Below are 20,824 nucleotides of genomic sequence, written 5' to 3'. Positions count from 1 at the left end.
TGCGTGTGTGTTGGACATTAGAATATGTTCTTTAGTTCTGTTTTTGAATCTGTTAAACTGGTTTATTGCTTTTGTAGTTTCATATTCATGATGTTGTTATGTATTGTTTGTTATCAGTTTACCAAAGCGATGCCCGTATGCGCGTGGCAGCACTGTGTGAACTGTCCTCAGATCAGATCTTAGTTGTTGGTATAAACAGGGTGTGGAACTTGAATTAATCCGTTGCTTTATAACTAATAAGTCTTTGCAATATCTTGAAGTAGTTTTCAGTTTCCCACATGCTGACGACCCTTGTTGTAGAATGTATTGATTTGCATTGTTACACTTTGTTTGTTTGTATTTATTTTTTGTTTGTTTCATTTTTCATTCTGTGTGTACTGTTGTTGTACGTTAAAACTTTTAGAAAGCAGTTTGACCTTTCATTTCAACATGGATTCCAGTTTCAAATAGCACTTGCTCTGAGCAGTATTTGATTAAATTTTTTTTATTAAATTTAGACAATCCAAGAGAGGAGCATGTTGTGTTTTTAACTTTTCTTTCACTTTGGGGCAGTTAATTCACAAAATTCAGTTTTTGCCATTTATTTTGTTTCAGTTTTTTCTTCTTTTTTTTAACAACTGCTCTAAGTCTTGAAGCAATTTGTTGATTATCATCTTGTTTTAATCTGTTGCTATTACAATTTCAATAAAGCTGATATTGTTTCGAAAATGATCCAGAGCAAATAAAAATTACTGTTAATAGTGAAGTGCAGAAGGGAAAACTCAAACAATAACTCAATGTTAAATAGCAATTACTGGGTAAATAAACAAAACTGCTTAAATCAGCAGCAAAATCAGCTTATTTATCCAGAATATGTTGTGTTTTGGTGTTGGAATGCTGTCAGTTCACTAATTAGACTGGTGAGAAAATGATGCTGGTATTTGTTGGACAATCACTCAAATATATCCCTTCTGCATTATTAAAACTCCATTATTACAATTAGTGAAACATAACTTAGCTACAGTATGCATTTTTCTTTGCATGATAATAAATGATAGGAATCTATTGACTTCAATATATTGTGGTACACTACTGATGCTAACCACCAAGCTTCAATCAATTCACTCAAGCTTGTTGTCAGTCCAATAAAAAATAGCAGAATGTATGATAAACACAGAGGCTGGAACTCTGCTACTTTATAACCAAGGACACGGTTTACGTGATCATTTTTGTGTTTTCGCTTCAGAAAACTTCTGCATTTTCACAGCAACATTTTGAAAAGGATGTCTGTTTCCACGGAAACAGTAGAAATGCTGAAAACATAGTTTTTGTGTAGGGCCACTAGTGGGTGCACTTGTTTGTTTGTGTAATGAGACCACACACACGAGCACAGACAAAGATACGCTGCAAACACCAACAAATGTGAGTAAACAGACTATTTACTTCGGCCGTGGTGTGCATGCGCAGCACTCAGCATTCCAGAAACATTACATTTTCCCCCGTTCACATGGAGACTGAGTTGGAAAGTTTTCATAAAAGTTCCACCTTGGGAGATGTTTTCAGAAAGTTGCATTTTCAATAGCTCCAAGCAATGTTGTCTTTTAAAATTGACAGAAACTCAACGGACCTGGACTGAAGACAAACTGACTATGACAGTAACTCAGTACTGCCACCTAACGTACACAAGTGACATTGCTTGGATGTTACATGCTGCCCTTTAAGCTGTATGGGAGCCGTGTGAGATCACCGGCTAATTTCAGTTTAAACAGTCCAGCTTTGCCTGGCACAAGCACTACAATTGTGCTGCGGTCTCCACTTTCTCAACACTTGCAGCCAGACTCGACAATCATGGTGTTTCTGCTTTAATAACACACCTCGTCTTACTTAATTACAAAGAGATGTGCTCATCAATCTTCTTTTCTTTTAAAGTTCAGTTCAGTGAGTTCAGCATGAAACACTCAGCACATATTGCAGCTATCACGGTTGTCATGATGATTTACTAAGCGGCAAGTGTCGAACTTTAACCACAGGAATGGTTTGCTTGACAAATTTGAGGCCTGATCTGGAAATGACATGAATTGTGTTGTGCATTGCTTTTTCGTCTTCTTATTATGTTGGGTTTTTTTGTTTTTTTTCTGAGAATGTATTTCAACTCTGTTGTGTTCATTTCTATTGTCATCTATAAGGCGGCAATGTCAGGGCAGCTAAATCATAAAAGGCACTCGCTTTGGGTTTTGATAACTCGAGACATTTCTTTTTTCCCCCCTTTCTTTTTGTGGCTGCGTCTCTCCCTGATGCTCCTGCACAATGTGAGATAAGCGCCTCCTCCTGGCAGTTATTACATCTTACCAGGATGACTGTGCCGCATCATGAGGCACATTCTTCAAATCGCTGCATATCTTTTTACTCTCATCTCAACGTACCCGTTGCCTCAAAACATCCATTCAACATTGCGATTGTATCAGGATGGAAAATGTTAATGTCGCTATGAAACCTGAATACGCTGCAATTCTTCAATAAAGTGACCAGAAAGTTGGATCCCAGGACGTGTCTGATGCTCAGCAGTGTTTCTTCTGAAAGAAAGAATATATCCATCCAACTTCCTAATGCTGATATTTTACCAATTATGAGTGAAGAACAAACTGAATGTGCTTGAACAGAAAATCTATGAAGAGGAATAATTAATTACACAATGAGGGAAAGATCCACAGGATGAACTGTAGAAAGAGTAAATCTCTCAAAGGTAAAATTTTTCTCTGGTATTGGAGGATAATTGCTGCCATTTTCTACTTTTCCTGTTTAAAGCAAAGTGATCTGTTTCTTATCAGTCCAGCTTTAATCCTGTGATGAACCTCCCTGAATGACTATTAGGCAGCAGATTTGGATTCGTTTGAGGAAAGAAAGAGCTGTTGGGAAATGATGAAACAGCAACAGTCGAAGTAACTGGCTGTCCGCCTTCTCGCAGAGATCTGAAAATCTGTGGTGTGTTGACTGTTTAACGACTTAAATCAGTGTTCACCTCATATTTAATGGAAAATGAAAAGAAACTGTTTGAAAACATTTTTCCCACTCACTGAAAATAGATGGCATGAGAAATTAAAATCTAGTATTTAAAATGTGTTCACTTATAACAACTGAAATCACTACATATTTTAATATATTGTTATTTCTTTTAAATACGCATATACGACTAAGACGTTTTCTCCTTTCTTGAAGAAAAAGGATATTTATGTGCCCACCGATCAGTGTCAGTGAATGACCACAGCCCCTTATACCTGCCAAGTAAGCGCATGAATGAAATTATTGAGTGGAGGTGTCAGATCTTTCTACAACTTAACCCAGAGAGGAAAGTTTAAAAGTCAGTGCTCATCTCATCTTGACTAGATGTCCCTTAAGACAGTGCTTCTCAAATGGTGGGGCGAGCCCCCCTGGGGGGGCGTGGTGGGGTGTCAGGGGGGGCGTGAGGCAGGCGCAACTTTCAGTATTAGTGCCTTTATTCATGCTTGAACGATAAAAAAAGGGCCTCCAGCTCATTTTATTAATTTATTTTGATAATCAGGTGATTGTATGCAGAATGCTGGTGCCAGCAACTCATACAGTGGTTTAAACAGATAAATAAATACATATTATCAGGTTCTCAATGGTAGTACAATTCGGGGGGGGGGGGGGCTGAAAAGAATGTTGTCCTCTAGGGGGGGCATGACAGAAAATAATTGAGAAACACTGCCTTAAGACAACAAGTCAAGCCAGAAATCTGGTTAAAATAATGGAGTGAGTCCGAAAATTCAACAATCACATTAAGGCAATAGCAAAATCAGTTTACGAGCATCTGAAAAAAAATGATTGACAGAGTTTCTGAATATTCAGAGAAATGTGTTCATGCATTTATCTCCAGCAGGTTGGATTATTGTAACGTTGTGTTCACAGGTCGGTAAAGCTTGTCAGAGTCGACTCGTCACAAACACAAAGAGGGTGGAGCACATTACTCCTGTGCTCCAGTCTCTGCACCGCCTGTGTGTCAAAGGAGCCACTTCAAAATCTAATTTCCGGTCGATTAAGATTTCAATGGTATTTGGCCTGAATAAATCTCAGATTTGGAACAAAAATGTTGACACACTGTCTTCTTTTAAGTTAGGATTTAACAATAGACTTTACTTGTTTTATCACTTTATCTTAATAAAGTTGTTACTTTATTCATTCTCTTTTTTTATCCATCCATCTTCTATCCTGCTTATTCTGTATGCATTTTTAATATAGAGTAAGAGGTCACTGTTCAGATTTAGTTCAATTACTCAAAGATACTTTATGACTCATCATCTAAAGTAAAGAGCAACAATGTTTCGAAGGAAAAAGAAAACCTTAAATAACCACTAGGAAAATTATGTTATACTGGCACCCTGCCCCCCTTTAATATAAAAACATAGAAAAAACATTTTTGCTCTTTTGATTTTTTGACTGAATAAAGTATATAAATACCCACAGCAAGTGTAAAACTGACCAACATATCTCACATTTCAGAACTTTAACCCTTTTATAGGTAACGTATCTAAATATTTGGAAATCAAGAAGTTCCATCCTTTCAATTCTAGACTTGAATGATCTACAAGTCTGACACATTCTAGCAAGAAAGCCCACAGATTCTTGAGTTTGCCCCCTTGATCTCTCACACACTGGATCACTCTAAGTACTGTACATACTAGAACTCTCACAAATGCCAAAATTCCATGAGTTCTCATCAAAGTGTTTGCTACAAACACCATTAGCTCATCATTGTGTGAGTTTGGAAGAAACATGAAGAAATGCGGGAGTTACTAAATAGGGTAACTTACCTAATAAAGTGATAATCTCACATAAAGCCTCCTTTAAGCTCAAAGGTTGGACATGTGCTGTGGTTTGAATATTTCACTGAAACTATAGCAAAGATCTGAAGATTTGCTGGTGTTACAATTGAGTTTTCAGCTTTCATATTCTCTAAAATGAAATGTTAAACCCTAAAATTAGGGGAGTTGGCATTCAATTAACTTGAGTCACAGAACTATTACAATTAAGCATTTCAAATAAAAGTGTATCATTTATCTCAAAAATTATCTGTAATACGAATCTGTCAAAAGAAAAAGAAGACGATTCCAAGTTGGTTTACATGTGTATTCATTGAAGAAATGGACAAAATTAGAGCTGAAATCATCTTTTGGGATGAAAAACTGGCAAATAAGAGCATGAAAACATGTGAGCAGAAGCAACACCATCCACTGAACACCTCAAGACAGAGTGTAGCCCCAGAGCTTATCCTCAGAAAATGGAAGTCATCTTTAAAAAATGTAACAAAGAAACTGTGTTCCATATTGATTATGAGATACCTTCAACTTTATTTGGTATGCATGGTGTGGTGAAGGTGGAGTTGCCTTGGTTAATGGTAAAAACTGGGTCCAGTAAGAAAAGGGTTGGGAATCAATATTTCTATTCTATTCTATTCTATTCTATACTATTCTATTCTATTCTATTCTACTGAAAAATGCAGTGTCGTGTTCCTGCCTGTAGAAGGTGGCATGACGTCCGAGTAAAATCTCGCGCCCTTTACGTCAGAGTAGAAGAAGACAGAAAGGGCGGCCTTCAGCGAGCTAACTTGTTTTAGCTGGAACGGAAAATCACTTTCCCTCCATTTAGATCCCCGACGGGATTAAAGACACATTCATGTAAGTGTTGTCCAGTAATGTCTCTGATATTTACCTGCTTTCGGCTACGAGTCTTCCCCTCGCGCTCGTTGCGCGTTGAGGAACTAGTTTAACTTGGGCATGCCCGGGCTTTGTTAGGCTACTTCCTACAAACTTGGACGGATAGCGTCACGCTTCACCTCGAGTTCCCGTGTTTCCTCCACCGGGAGAGAAAACCGCTTTTGAGTCTGATCACATCATATTGTAGCGGCATCTGTTAAGACTGTCCAATTGGTGGAAGTTGCTCACGGTTGCCATCGGGTGAAAAACTGCGAAACCGTAGTCGGCGATTCCTGGCCGCGGGTACCACACGTGTGCTAACTACCTTGCATCCATTATCGGACAAATTGGTCCACGTCTCTCTTCCCCTGATATTAAACTTAATTTCAAGGTTTATCCTTCACAGACCCCCTTGTTGTATGTACGAACACACGAGCTCCAAGTATTGAGACTAAACTCTGATTAACCTGCTCTGATGTCAATTGTGCCGACCACATCCAGCTAACGTCACTTGTCTCAAATTTTACTCTGGTTAGCTAACAAAACTGAGGGAAAAAAATGCTTCGATTTAAGACCTTTTTAAATGTTTATATATTCGTTAATAGTCAAGTGTTTGGTTTGGCGCACTGAAATGAAAATGTGCATTTGAAAGCTCGTTGACCATGATGATCTGTGTCCCATATCGACACGCTTCGCCTCAAACATGCGGAAATTGGGTTGAAATCAACCCAGACACAATGAGAAAGTATGTCAGTGATGCCAAGCGGCTGTCCGATAATGGACCTCTAGCTTTCGTATACCAAGTTAAACGACCCCCCTCCCCCTTCGGCCCACTTCTTAAGAAAAAATTAATTTTTTTTAAATAGAAAAATATTCCGATTGTATGCGTGATTAACGATATCGGAGTGTTTGGCCCTATATATCCGGAACTGTGCGCGTGTCGTCATTACTGAATACGGAAGATGGACAGAAGCAGGATGAAACTCCTGAACACTTTGTCATATGACAGTTGATCAGCAAGCTGCTGCTTTCACAACAAAAACAATCTGCCTTTTCACTGTGACTGATGAACAAAATCTATAAAGAAAGTTTGTTGTAGCCGAGCTAAAGGTCACAATATCAGTTTGTGTCAGCTTGTATAGTATTTGTCTATAACAAATACTAGTACTGCCAGCTATGATTGTTCATGTTTAGATTTGCCTAAACATAATTGACTTATTCTAGAGGTTCAAAAAACCCTGGAAGTCTAATAACTGTCCAGATATGTCAGGATACTATGCAACATTTACAATATTTTCCTCATCTGTGTGCCTTTCTTCCTCTTTAAAGGTAAATATCACTTTTTATCTAAGGGCATTTGTGCAGGTCATAGTACATGTTTTTTATTGGATACAGATCTATTCAAAGAGAGCATTATCAATTGTATTCAGGTCATGTTTTCCTCCAGGTGTAAAGGTTCAAGTTGTCTTTACTGAGTAAATTGATTTTAAAAAGAATGTGTTATGAAAGTTAATATTTGTCTTTAGCTGCATTCATGAATCTTTGTGACTCTCAAGAAACAAACCAGGGCCAAAGTAACTTATTAATCATACTTTATTAATCCCCTAAGGGAGATTCACCCATCCTATTTCTAGGATTCAGGGGTGCAGCCACATTACAGCACTCTGGGGAGCTGATTGAGGGTGAGGGTCATGCTCAGGGACTCACAGCGATGACCTGACCACTGTGGGATTCAAACCTGTGAACTCCCAATCCCAAGTCTTCTATAAGTCACCACTGCCCCCAACTTATATCCTATAGCCTGAAGTTTCCTTCCGAACAGAGTTACTCTTTATCACCTCGTAGACCTTCAATACAATTGTCATCAAGTGTAGAAATGTGTTTGGAAAAGTTATGGATAGTTTGTTTCCTCACACTTCAGGTTGTTACTGATGCCTTTAGTGTTCTGCGCACTGATTTCCCTTTTCATTTGCCTATGTCCTATATACAGGCCTGTAAACATGGATCCTGGTCAGACCAATTTCTGTGTGTGTGTGTGTGTGTGTGTGTGTGTGTGTGTGTATATATATATATATATACACACACGCACGTCATTCAGTATTGCAAAATTTTTAAAATCTGTTCCCTTTCTATTCTTTCTTTACTTAATGGCGCCAGATGTTACGTGTTAATTTCCCCCAAACAGTGCAGGATGAATTTTTTCGACTGAAAGACCCTCAGTGAAAATGATTTAATCTCTGAATGACAAAGCCACTGCCTAAACACTATGGATGCACCGATCCAGGTGTTTTCACTTCCAATCCAATATTGGAACCCGATACCGATACTGGATCCAATCGGCCCCATCCCTACTAAACACTTGAGCAGTCTGTGTGTGTCAATGTGTTATTTGTTTGTGAGTTTATAATTTGCGTGTTTTCAGGTGCTGACTGTGGCGAGAAGACATTGAAACAGGCAACCATGTCCGGACCGTGTCAGGACAGAAGGACTCGCTGGCACAAGATTCAGAAAGGCCTACAGTTCATCCAGTAGGTGTCGTTCGGATGACTTGTTGTTGAAGTTGGGCGCACTTGTGAATCGTGTTGCGAATATTTCATTCCATGTTTGGCACATGCTGCCATTCCTCCAACTGTTTCTCTCTCGAGCTGCAGTCACGTGTTTTGTTGGCCAATTAATAGGAATTGACAGCCGATCAGTCTGTTTTCATCTTCTGTTAGTATCACATGAGGCGTAACAGAACACACCAGATGAATATGGGAAGAGGTTTGAAAACATCGCCGTCGTCTGTTAAAGATACAATCGCACAATTCTCACAGTTGTCTGTCATTTTGTATATTAAAAAAGGGTAATTTGAGGGGATTTTTTGATGATGATGATGATGGTTCTCTTAGAAATATATGGCGATTAAAATCTTCTCCTGGCCTGCTTATTAACCCATTCATCCACAACTATCACCGCTGATTTGGTGGATGTGACAGGATTACTCGTCATTGATTGTTTATGATGTGTAGAAAAAGAAGAAGAAACCGACGACGACTTTGCTAAGAAGCAAAGCTTTGTGCGAGAAAACTGGGACTTCCACACTGTTTAGCTACGGATTGGCGAGACAGGTGATGGCGGTTCAGTTTTTAGTGTGCCATGTGTGTGCTTTGAGTTAGTGGATCGGGCAGGTAGATTTTTGGTTCGTCCACGTGGTTTCCGCGCTGTGCCAGGTGTCTCAGTGTTAAGTTTCATCTAATGTGCCATGAGGCCTTTATTGTCAAAAGGAAAGTGATACTTCACTGCTGTGTCATGTTGTGTTAAGTTGTCATGGATAAGTGAAGTCTGTTCCTCGAATGATCTGTGTTTGTGTAGAATATGAACCTAAACTGCTCTGAAGGAGCGGCACAAACGGAAGGAGTTGGGATTTAGAAATAAGTTCTCCTGAAATGAGTTGCAATTTTCTTTATTTTTAACATTGTAGCAGCTGTTTGCCCTTTATGGTTGTAAGCAGAGCAGCTCAGTTGGTTTTCAGTTTGAGTGTGACCGTCTGAAATGTATTTTCATGGGTCAGTGTGCATGACGGGAAATACAACATTACATGACAGGAAGTCGCTGAGCTGGAAAGCGGCATAACAAAATCAATTTTTTTCATCATGACAGTGAGTGGATGACACTTTCCATATGATTGACTGCTGATTACTATTTTCTTTTATTATAATGAATATTTGGAGCAACTTGACTTTTTTAAAACGGATTTTCTCTCCTCGGTATCACTCTCACATAGAAGTGTATTGAGAGACATCACATTTTCCCACTGTTGACTTTTTAAATGGTTTGTTGAGGCTTTAGTTTGACTAACAGTCGGCACCTGCACACACAACCTTTTAGAACAGCATCGGTCAAATTACAGATAAATTTGATCAACCTGATGATCGAGATATACAAACACTGATAATTGTAATACTAATAAAGATTTATTTATTTTTTTTAAATTAAGGCTTTATGTTGCAAAGTGCTTTGGAAAACAAAACCGGAACAACAGACTTTTAAAAGGGTGGTTATTGTACGAAAACCTACAATTAGAAACAAAACAACTAGATATTATTGGGGCAGCTCATCAAGGCCTGATTTGTTTTTTTTTAACTAATGGTATTAATACATACATTTTGAGAATTTAAAGGTCTGTAACTTTTCACTTTATTTGCTTTCAGATCAACCCTTCCGTTTCCTGGAAGTCAAGATCAATACGAGGTAAGCTACACTCAATCTAATTCTTTTCTTTTTTTTAAATGTAAATTTGTGAGTTTTTCCCAAGTGGATCTGCTTCTGTTCAATTGTGCAGGTGTTCATAAAGGACCTCGTGTGGAATCTGTTTGGAGAGGGAAATGACGTGTTTAAAGAAGGGGAATGGACTAAATCCATCGAGATGTACACGGAAGCTCTGAGCATAGCAGAGTACGCCGACTCTGAAGAAATCTGTGTTCCAACAGGTTTGCTGGAAACGTTGTATGCAAATCGAGCCACAGCATACTTAAATATTGTCCCGGTGAGTAGACAGTGACCACATTTTGATAAACTTGCTTTGGTCAGGAGAGTAAAAACTGTTGTTTGGGGGCTATATAGAAGCAGTCAAGTTTCGATTTGATTTTGGATTTCTTTTTTCACAGTTCACTTAAACTGCACACTTCTAATATATTGTCAAAAGTGCAACTTCATTGCTGTGATTGTCCTCAGAAATAAAATGCATATAAACAATCCCAAAATTGAAGGATAAAGGATTCACTATCATTTAAATATTCAAGCTTGAGCTCGGGCTGAAGCAAAATTGCAGCAGCAACTACGGAAACCCAAGAGGAATGGTAGGAGGGAATGCAGAAAAATCCCCAAAAAGTCAATTGCAAAATAAAAATCGTTTTTGGCTAGACATTCAATTAATGTATAAAATAAAATTTGACCAGCCCTATTTTCACAATAGGAAACAATCGAAAGAAACTTGAATCATACTCGCAATGTGTACAAGGTTGAGCTTCCCTAAAACTTATCTAATTTTAATGCATCTCCATTGCACTAACAACAATTTCAGTGATGAAAGAAAATGGACTTAAAAAAAAAATCATTGTCTTAATCTCCACTTATTTCTTTATATAATGGTTCAAATCTAGAAGTCAGCGTGCCTTACCCTAGATAACATTTTCCTTGAAATTTACAAAGAATATATTAAATGTTTAGTTTTAATCCCTATTCTGAATTAACAGTTTCTGACGAGAAAGATCGTTTTAGGCACAAACTCCTTTTATTGTTGGTGCGATCACATGACATGATAACGACCAAACATACTTTCAGGTCACATTGTAGCTAATTAAATGAAGATAAGACAAATATGATAGAAGAAGATGGAAGGAATGTTATTGTTACAGAGAAGTTTTTATACATTGACCCCCCCCCCCCCCTCAAAAAAAAAAAAGATATTGATAATATCTTTTGATGTTGAAAAATAGTAGGAAAGACAGGGATTCATACAGAGACATTTGTTTGTGAGACAAAACAAGTTTGGTGCAATGTGGTCCAGGCTGCCTCTCTCCAATCTGATTCATGGCAAAATAATCCAATCTGGAGCAGCCTCCTCGATATCTATGCATCCTGACGTCTTGTTGACCCGGCTCGCTTGCTTTGAGAAGGCTCCTCGGTGTTACCGAGAGCTCGGCACCTTTGTTTTCTACACCCCCTCAATGTCCTCGACGCATCAAACATTTCTTTTCCAGGAGCCGTGCTGCATCTGGCCCCTGAGGCAGCGTTGACTATTACCTTGTTTTGTAACTGCTGGCAGTTTTTTTTTCCTAATGGATGTACATTAGTTCAGGGAAATGTCAAGACTTGAGTGAAATAATGGCAGACGGCTGACATGTGGGCTGCATTTATTTTTTTTGCTTCGTATCGCCGGTGAATTTGCATTCAGTCTTCACCCCTTCCTTAGTCAGACACGCGTCACTTTGCAGTGTTTGTGGAGGCCACGCTGCCGCTCACAGAAGGTCTTTAACATCCCACTCTGACATGGTGTTCATTTCCAGTTTGACAGTTATTTAGCCTGCAGACAGGCGACGCTTATTTGACATCATGATGAGGTGCGGCCGACTTTAGTAACATGAATATTTTCTCCTTTGACACTTCATGCATACTTAAGTAGGCTTAATCATATTTATTATTCTGTAGGGTGATGTACATGTGATTAGATTTTTTTTTTGTTTTTTTTCCTTTCTTCCCAATTCTTTATATGAATTGTCGCGCACAGTCTTCACATCTGTTCTTTTACCTTGTATCAATGGATTGTTTGAGAAATGTGTGCATTTGGCTCCTTGGATCAGATCTACTTTTTTGGGGGGGTTTGGTGGCTGGGAATTTAATAACCTTGCGTAGATGCCAACACACTATTTGGACTCGTACCAACATTTCTTTTAAAGAACACAAATATTTAATTGTTCTTTTCTTTTGTTGTTGTTGGCTGGATACAGCTGCTGGTTTTTGCTTAACTTTTGGTGACAGTCTCCGTCCATCCAAACAAGATTTTAGGTGTTTCCCCAAGAGGTCACCCTTGATATTTTCCTGTAGTTCTTGATTATTTTTACGCAGTGAGTAAGGAATGATTGTCAATGGCAGGATCTTTTAAATCTTTAGTTTGATAGTTCTTTTTTTTTTTTTTTTTTTCCCTTTTTTTAATTTCAGGCATCGACAATCTGAGTTCCATTTTGGAAAATGTGATGTTTTGATTGACAATTGTTTTGTTAACTTAGTGAAGACACTCTGTTCTGGTAAGGTTTTAGTAAATCTGTTTGTGCATGGCAGTAAAACTCCCCGCTGTGTTCCCGGAGGCCACACCCGTACCTGTCTCCATGAACTGAACTTGTAAAGACAATCTATCACAAGTTTCTTTGTTCCGTGTTCACCGGTGTGCTCCGGTTAAGTGCAGCCTTTTTCAACTCCCGTTTCCACTTTATTTCTCCGCAGGGACTTTATGACCAAGCACTTGAAGACTGTGAAAAAGCCCTCCAATTGAACGAGGGGAACTACAAAGCACTGTACCGAAAAGCAAAAGCCTTGAAAGAGTTGGGGAGGCATCAAGAGGCCTACGAGGCTGTCGCCAAATGCTCTCTCGCAGTGCCTCAGGTGAGCACACGTCCACCCTCTGTGCTCTGAATGCTTGCAGTGTGCTGGAAATGTATATGAACTAAATTTGAATGTCACCCAAAACATGCAGTCACACACACGATGGGTAGAAGCATTTACCTATTGAACAATATTATTGTTTCCGCAGGATTCCAGTGTCACACAGCTGACTCAGGACATTGCCAAAATTTTAGGGTTGAAAATCCGTAAAGCTTATGTGAGAAGTAAGGTATGTGTGCTTTTTCATTTTGTTTTTCCTTAAGTTTGTTTTGATGCGTTTTCAAAAGCCTTGAATTGTGAATGATGATATATGAATAAACCTACTTGGATATGTCTGATTAAACATTGAAAGGGGGGAAATTCCAACACACTGTGGTTAGAATGCCTTAAAATGTTGCGTATGATTAATGTCTACAGGGTTGGTTGCAACGCGTGATTCACAGGAAATGACCGTGTGTTCTTTTCCACAGCCTGCCTTGAATGTTTTGCGAGTATCAACTTATCCAGATGCATCATGTGATAAGGTAAGCAGCATCCACTGCCCAACACTGACGGTGGGTTCTGAACTTGAAGAATTTTACTGACCAATTGTTTGTTGTCACTTTCAGTTTTCTTTTGGTCCGGCCTCGGTAGAAGAAATAGACATTGGTGAGTTTCTGTTTCTGAAAAGCCTCTTGCTTTTTTTTTTTTTTATTATTGTTGATTTGCATATAAAGAGACAATAACCGGTACTGTCGTGCCTGGCGTGTTGCAGAAGTGCCTCCGTTGACCCTGGACAGCATTTTGGCTCCGGGCCCGTCTCCGGTTCAAGCTCCGCTGGTGGCGTCCTCGCCGCTCAGCGACGTGGCGGTGGATGAACTCTCTCCCAACAGCATCTCGTCAGTGACCCTGTCAGAGCCCCCGGGCTTCGAGTCCGTCCCCCTGCCCGCGCCCGTGCCCATCTCAGCCCCCCTCTCCACGCTCACGTTCTCAAACGGCTGCCGCACCAGCAAGCCCCGCAACATGCTAGACACAAGTCAGAACTTTGACGCGGACATCATCGGGGACGATTTGGACGACCTGCTCGACCAAGCCGGCCCCGAATCCAACATGGTGAGCAGCGAGAGCGGCAGGGAGGCTGCAGTGAGTCGGGAAGTGCGGGCGTCTGAACAGAAGTGTGTCTCCGTCTCTCCCCGCAGGTCATCCCCACAGTCAAGGGGCCTCTCCCTTTGCCAACAAGTATCACCTCGGGCAATTCCATGTCGAGTCCATTCCTGATGCCCTCCCACATTCACCCGTTTCTCCACGGCGGTGTTCAGCCGTGTACCGTAAATCTGCCGCCGCTTTATCACAAGTTGGGCTCGAGTACACTTTTCGGTATGGACACTTTTGATCCTCTTCCACCACTGAACTCCCTAGACAGTCTCAGCCTATCAGACTTCAAAACAGGTGCGTTGCTTCACTCTCCATGTTCAGAGATGTAGTTTTGCCTACTTTAAAATCACAATCAATAATCACTGCTTCTGTCAAACATTTCAGATTTTTCTGCGAGTCCATTCCTTCCACAGGTAATACAAGTTTGTTAGAAGTTGCAACATCCCATCAGCACCATGCCACAGTCTCAAACTAACTTCCTTTTTTCTTTTCTTTTTTTTTTTACTGCAGCTCAATAATAATGAAACACCGATGGGAATGGCTGTGGGTATGCCTGATGTGAAGGGCCTTCCAGCTGCTGTGGATTTAGCTAAAAACCCCTTAGCTGAAACGCATGAGTTCAAACAAGCCTGCGCTATGTGCTACGTCCGAACCGGTGAGAACATTATGTCGACAATACAAATCTGTGCAGATTGTTCGATTCCTCTGCTGGAATTGGTTTTCTCCTCTGCATTTAGTCAGTGTCTGTCGGGAGAGGGAAGCAGTGTTTGGTGTAACATGCGCTTTCATTATCCCCTCAGGTCCCGGAGTGTTGGATTACGCACTTCACACCGAAGAGCATAAATGCAAAAAGGATGTATTACTTGGACGACTCAAGCCAGACAAAATGTGGAAGCTCATTCGGCCCAGACCAACAAAAACGCAATATGTTGGCCCTTATTACATTTGCAAAGGTTTTCATTCTTTTTCTTTTTTCAAATCCATCAATTTGTCTTCGGATGTAAAACCAGTTGTCCTAATGTACTCAAATGTATAACTTGTATCTAAATCTCATTTAGTGCCAGTACAGTAACTGGCCATGAAATGTATGTTTTTGGATTTGCATGACTTATCTCAGAAAATGATCCGTTTCTTTTGTTTATTTAATTTAAATTACACAGGTAGTGTGTGCTCCGTCTCCTCATTCAGTGCACATATACTGAACACTTGAGATATTTGTAGTGTCCGACTGTCCATCTCTTTGCTTCGAGTCGTGTCCGCTCATATTAAACAAAGGTGACGTTGCCTGTTTCAGAGGTGGCTGTTGGAAAAGAGTGCCTGTACCCTGGCCACTGCACATTTGCATACTGCCAGGAGGAGATTGATGTTTGGACTATGGAGCGGAAAGGGTTTATCTCCAGAGAGCTGCTCTTTGATCCTTTCGGGCCAAACTCTAATGTCAGGTTGACTGTTCCCAAGATCCTACAGGAGCATCAAGGGATATTCATGTTTCTATGTGGGGTGAGTGTTTTGGTTTCTGAATGGAAATGAATGTGGGACAATGCGGTTCTTTAGTGCAGTTTGAAACAAAAACACAAACAAAACAACCACTACACTATTGAGCCAAGTTTCAGTTTCATGTTGAGAAATATACAATGGAGCCTCACGCATGCTATTACGCAATGAATTCTTGGTAAACTGTTGCCAACACAAGCACAATTCTCAGTGGCTTCCTTGGTGATGCATTATCGGGGTTTTCACTGCCTTCCGTTTCAGCCTCCAACAAGATCGCTGGATCTTAGTCTGACACGTCTTTACCTCCTAAAAAGCTCTTTGACCATATTGTTGTTTTGACAAATGAGCGAATGCAGTCTCGAGTGTCGGATCGCTTCTGCACACATTGTTTTGACCGTCCACAGTGGAATTATCATTGAATGCGAGTGTGCCTGTTTAAGTAGTCGGTTCAGATGTGTTAGCCCTTGGGCAGCAAACATCTAGCCTGCGGGCAAATTCCAAAACAGGACATCACCTGCTATTTCTCTCGTAACTGCTGCTCCCTATGAATACATGACATAACACAAGAAGATGGCTACTTTCAGAGCTTATACTTTGGCACTAAATTAAAAATATGCTTCATATGCCTTTGACCTAAAACGAGTGTAATACCTCTGCCCCATATCCTAGCTACTCCCTCGAAACGTTTTATATGTCCTCAATATCTGCCGCCAGTTATTCGTGTATTAAAGGAACATTAGACATGTTGGTGCTGCCAACATGATTCACCTACTGAAATGTTTCCAAATTATCAGCTATTTTATTCCAAAGAACAAAAAAACAGTCCGTATACTCAACGTGGGGACTGTTATCCAAGCTGTGTTGTACTGGAGCTTCTGAGCGATGCCTGTCGGCAGCTTTTTAAAAAGAAAAAGTTTTATTGCAGGGTGAGAAACCCTCGCCTCATCGTAAATTGATTCCTCTCTCAAAAACGAAAGTGTTCCTCGGCTTCCAGCACAGCAGGCAGTTGTAAATGATTGAGGCGCATCATCCATCAGAACTCGCACCAGAAGTGGGAGAGAGAGAAAAATACGGCAGTACATTTAAAATGCAATGTGACAAGTGCAGATTTTCCAGCCTAAAGTATTTCACTTATCAGCTTGGTGCTAACTTCAGAATTGTGCAGAGGTTTTTGGCATGTTGAAAAGACAACTCGTTTCGAGATTGACTCTGGAGCAATGATCCCAATCATTAAGAAATCATGAATTTGGGGTCCTGGAAGTAATTATATTTGGTTCTCACAAGTTGTGATGTTCACATCGCAGGTTCTGTCTGGGATTACATGAAGAGACGGAAGGCTTTGAGCCAATAAGCATTTGCTTATTAAAGCTGTTTTAGAAAAGCTTCCTTCAAAAACTGCATGTAAAAGAATTGATTCTGTTCACACTCGAGGATTTCTCCCATTTGCTTTACTTAAGGTTTTTTTTTATTTTTTTTATTAACACTGTTAAAGCTTTCTCTGAAGGAGTCACTGTTGCATAGAGCTTCAGCATAGTGCTGTACGTCTGTCTAAAACCTGTGATGTGTATAACATGAATAGCGCCTCGTGTGAAAACAAGGGCGGCAGAGTCTCTGCTGTGATCTGACTCTGCTCTGTGTCGTTTTGTTTGTTCTGCAGGTGTGCTTTGACCATAAACCCCGAATAATCAGCAAAACCAACAAAGATAATGCTTCACTTTGTTCCCATCTTGTGACAAAGCATAACTTTGAAGATCATAAGTAAGTCCATATCAAAAGTGTTTGGAAATGTTGTGCGTGCCCCCCCCCCCCCCAAAAAAAAAGGAACATAATTTGGGAGACGAGCAAATTGTGCTCATTCAGAGTCTGTTTTGTCCTTTAGGTGCCTGGTACACATTTTGAAGGAGAAGACTGTGCGCTATTCCAAAATCCGACCGTTGAGTCCACACAGCCAGCTGGATCTCTGTCGCCATGAAGTCCGCTACGGCTGCGTGAGAGAGGACGACTGCTTCTACGCCCACAGCCTCATCGAACTCAAGGTCTGGATGATGCAGCATGAACTCGGTAAGGCGACACTTTCAGATGCAATGGATGCTGGAAATTCAGGCTTTTCTCTGGAGTTTCTTAGTAATTCTGATCCGTCCTGCGTCGTCCAGGTATCACACATGAAACTATTGTTCAGGAGGCGAAGAGGTTTTGGAACACCGATTCATTTCAGGGACCTCAGGTGAGACTGACGTCTTTCTCACAAACAACTTGAAAATGAAAATATTTATCAGCTGAAATAATGATTTAAAGCACACCTTCAATTCTCCTCGGCAGCTTTCCACTGCACAGAGAAGATTTGGACCTCCAAATCTGAAGATGATGTTTGTTTGTGGGCAATGCTGGAGAAACGGCCAACTAAGTGAAGCTGACAAAAACAAGAAGTATTGCTCAGCCAAGGCGAGACACACGTGAGTACTCTGAGGGCTTTCTCATGTGCTTGATTCTGAATGGCTCATCACTGACGCCTGCTTCTGTCTCAGGTGGGCCAAAGACAGACGGGTGGTGCTTGTAAGCTCCCATGAACGAAAAAAATGGACCACAGTGAGGCCTCTTCCAACCAAAAAACCCATCCCATCTCAATTTGAGGTACAAAGTTAGTCGGTGTTCTTAACCAGTAAACCATTACAGCTCACTAAACCCTTTTATTTTCTCAACTTTCTCAGATTTGCATGCACGTGACGGCCGGCAAGAAGTGTCAGTACGTTGGGGTTTGCACATTTGCGCACAGTGTAGAAGAACGAGACCTTTGGACCTACATGAAGGAAAACAACAGTGAGTTTGGAGACCTTTAATGCACTGAGGACTGTCTTGTCTGTGTCGTGGCACTCGCCTCATCCCTGCGTTCAGTTCCAGATATGGATCAGCTCTACGAGCAGTGGCTGCTGTCTCAGAAGCCCGGCTGGGGCGAGGAGACCACCAGCAACTCCGTCAGAGAGAACGGGAGGCAGATCCACATGCCCACAGACTACGCCGAAGAAGTGGTGAGTCAACGGGCTGGTAGAGAGCAACTGGTCAGTGAGCGTCACGCTGCCGCACATAGCTCATTGACAGCCGAGCAAACTTTTGACTTCATCATACTTCCTGTTCTTCCACTCACTCTAAACTGGTTCTTGTGTTGTGAATGTACTGTTATTATTTCATGCAAGTTAGTAAAATGGTTACTATAGCTTTTTCTATTTTATTTTTCAGTTTCTCTGTCATATGAAAACGTACGACTTTCTGAGAAATATTCAAAAACATGGCAAAAAGAATATCAGGTGACTTTTGATGCAAATCCCACATGAAGGTCCATCATAACACCAGCTCGCCTTACTTTTTGAATGGCAGAGCTCGTAGTTCTCCAGTGAAATGTGTTACCAGTCACAATAAAGCCAGTACTGATATACTTTAAGCTATGCTGTTTTGTTGGTGAGGACCCCCCCCCATTATTCAAATCGGTTGTAGTTTAAGCTCTAACCTTCACGGGAATGTATCTCAGTCCTCATCCTGGGGAATGTTTGCAGTTGGAGAACATCCGTCCATCTTCTGTCATTTCATCCAACTGAGAGTAAAAGGGGCTGATTACAGCTGACGCTGGGTGAAGAAGGGTCACAAGTCCTTCACAGAGCAAACACATTGACACATACAGTCAATTTAGAACTCCACACACGACTGAGAGTGTTTAGGAGGGAGGGAGGACCAGTGTGTACACTGCCCTGTTGTGAAAACGGTTTCTTTTTCTCTACATCTTATGAGTCGAGGCATCTGTTGATGCAGTAAAAACTCAATAAAATAAATGTGTGCGAGGAACAGATGGTCTTTAAATGTGATTTCTTTCCTTTTTGCAGGCTGGCAATCATTGTTGGCTGTGTGGTAAAAACTGCAACAGTGAGAAGCAGTGGCAGCAGCATATAACCTCAGAGAAACACAAAGACCGAGTTTTTAACTCCGAGGACGATCAGAACTGCTGGCAGTATCGATTTCCCACAGGCACTTTCAAAGTTTGTGAGAGGTGAGTTCATGCGACGCGAGGTGGGGGGGGGGTGAGACGACGCCAGGCCTCAGGTTGCTGGTTTGTGAGGGCTGATGTGTGACCGTGTATTCCAACAGGTTCCTTAAAGGCACGTGCACAGAGGACGACTTGTGTAAGCTGGCTCATGGGGAGCAGGAGCTCAAAGAGTGGATGGAGCGCAGGGAATTCCTTTTGATGAAACTTGCCAAAGCCAGAAAAGATCATCTTATAGCACCGAATGACAATGACTTTGGAAAATACAGTTTTCTGCTTAAAGACATTAAATAATGATGTGATGACAGTACTCGTGCTTACTTGCAAATGATCCAGTATTCAAACAGTCTTGAGTCAGGTCGTCCTTTGGGAGAGGGAGTGGGGGGGGAGGGGGGCCCTCTGATGTGCACAGGCCTGATCAGTGTGATTTTTAAAAGGAGGGCGCTCAGGACCAGCCCTCCAACTGGTGGCTGGGGTTTCTCTGAGCAGAACTGGAGTGTTATCAATATTAGCAAATCCTGAGTGGTAGACACTTTGCAGCTTTGCTATGCACCAATTCAGTACATGAACCTGAAAGTGGTGGCGACAATAGCATGTGTAAACCACGATCAGAAACGAGTTCACATACTTAAAAGCAGTCGACCTTCAAATTCAAAGTAATTTCTTTTTCACGGGCAGATTATGTATGTTGATGACCATTGCTGTTTTCAGTGTGAATTAAAACGTTCAGTTGACATTCTCTCTTATTTTAATCAGTCAAAATAGGTCATTTTCACGTTTCCATTTATCTAATAGTGTTACCAGTGTAATGGCACAACACCAAAATAAAGCATTGTTTTGTAATCTGTAAACTTCTGTGTTTCATTGAACTCAAACGTGTCGCTGTGGATCTTTGATTTTCATTTGTGTAGCAATCAAGAAGATTGATATTCAAATTTTAAGTTGGTGTCAGCCGTGATGGAATAGAATTCAACTTTGTCATTGCACGTCGTACAAGGCAACGCAATGCAGTATATTTTATACACAAAATAAATGCAACTTTAAGTTTTAATGGACAAGAAATACATGTTTTTATACTGTGATACTAAACCGTACAGTTTTATGCTGTGCAGGGTTGTGGGATGCTGGAGGGTGTATCCTGCCCTCGCTAAATATGGGCGAGGGCAGGATACACCCTGGACAGATCTCCAGTGCATCACTGAGCAAACACAGCCAGCCACATGTTCACACACCGAAGAGCAATTTAATGTCAGAAACCCAGAGTATGAGGTAAAACCCCATACATAAGCTTGTATTTGAACAGCATGTAGTCTCTACCAATGCTTACCACTGC

General features: G+C 40.8%; 1 protein-coding gene across 1 annotated transcript; it reads left to right on the top strand.

Annotated features, from left to right (window-relative positions):
• The first annotated feature begins 5,575 nt into the window (after nt 1–5,575).
• On the top strand, nt 5,576–19,850 carry zc3h7a (zinc finger CCCH-type containing 7A). The gene is made up of 23 exons (XM_080511574.1): nt 5,576–5,672; nt 8,113–8,218; nt 9,884–9,923; nt 10,015–10,218; nt 12,675–12,833; nt 12,982–13,062; nt 13,304–13,357; nt 13,442–13,481; nt 13,588–13,925; nt 14,012–14,261; nt 14,352–14,380; nt 14,478–14,622; nt 14,768–14,920; nt 15,262–15,467; nt 17,119–17,219; nt 17,341–17,522; nt 17,615–17,685; nt 17,781–17,914; nt 17,987–18,092; nt 18,170–18,278; nt 18,354–18,487; nt 19,334–19,497; nt 19,596–19,850. Exons 2-23 carry the CDS (start codon nt 8,151–8,153, stop codon nt 19,783–19,785), a joined length of 2,958 nt encoding a protein of 985 aa, XP_080367700.1. The 5' UTR covers nt 5,576–5,672; nt 8,113–8,150; the 3' UTR covers nt 19,786–19,850.
• The last annotated feature ends 974 nt before the right edge of the window (nt 19,851–20,824 follow it).

Source organism: Blennius ocellaris (assembly GCF_963422515.1).
Source record: "Blennius ocellaris genome assembly, chromosome: 16".
In the NCBI taxonomy this organism is placed as follows: Eukaryota; Metazoa; Chordata; class Actinopteri; order Blenniiformes; family Blenniidae; genus Blennius; species Blennius ocellaris.
This window is presented reverse-complemented; position numbering and strand designations above follow the sequence as displayed.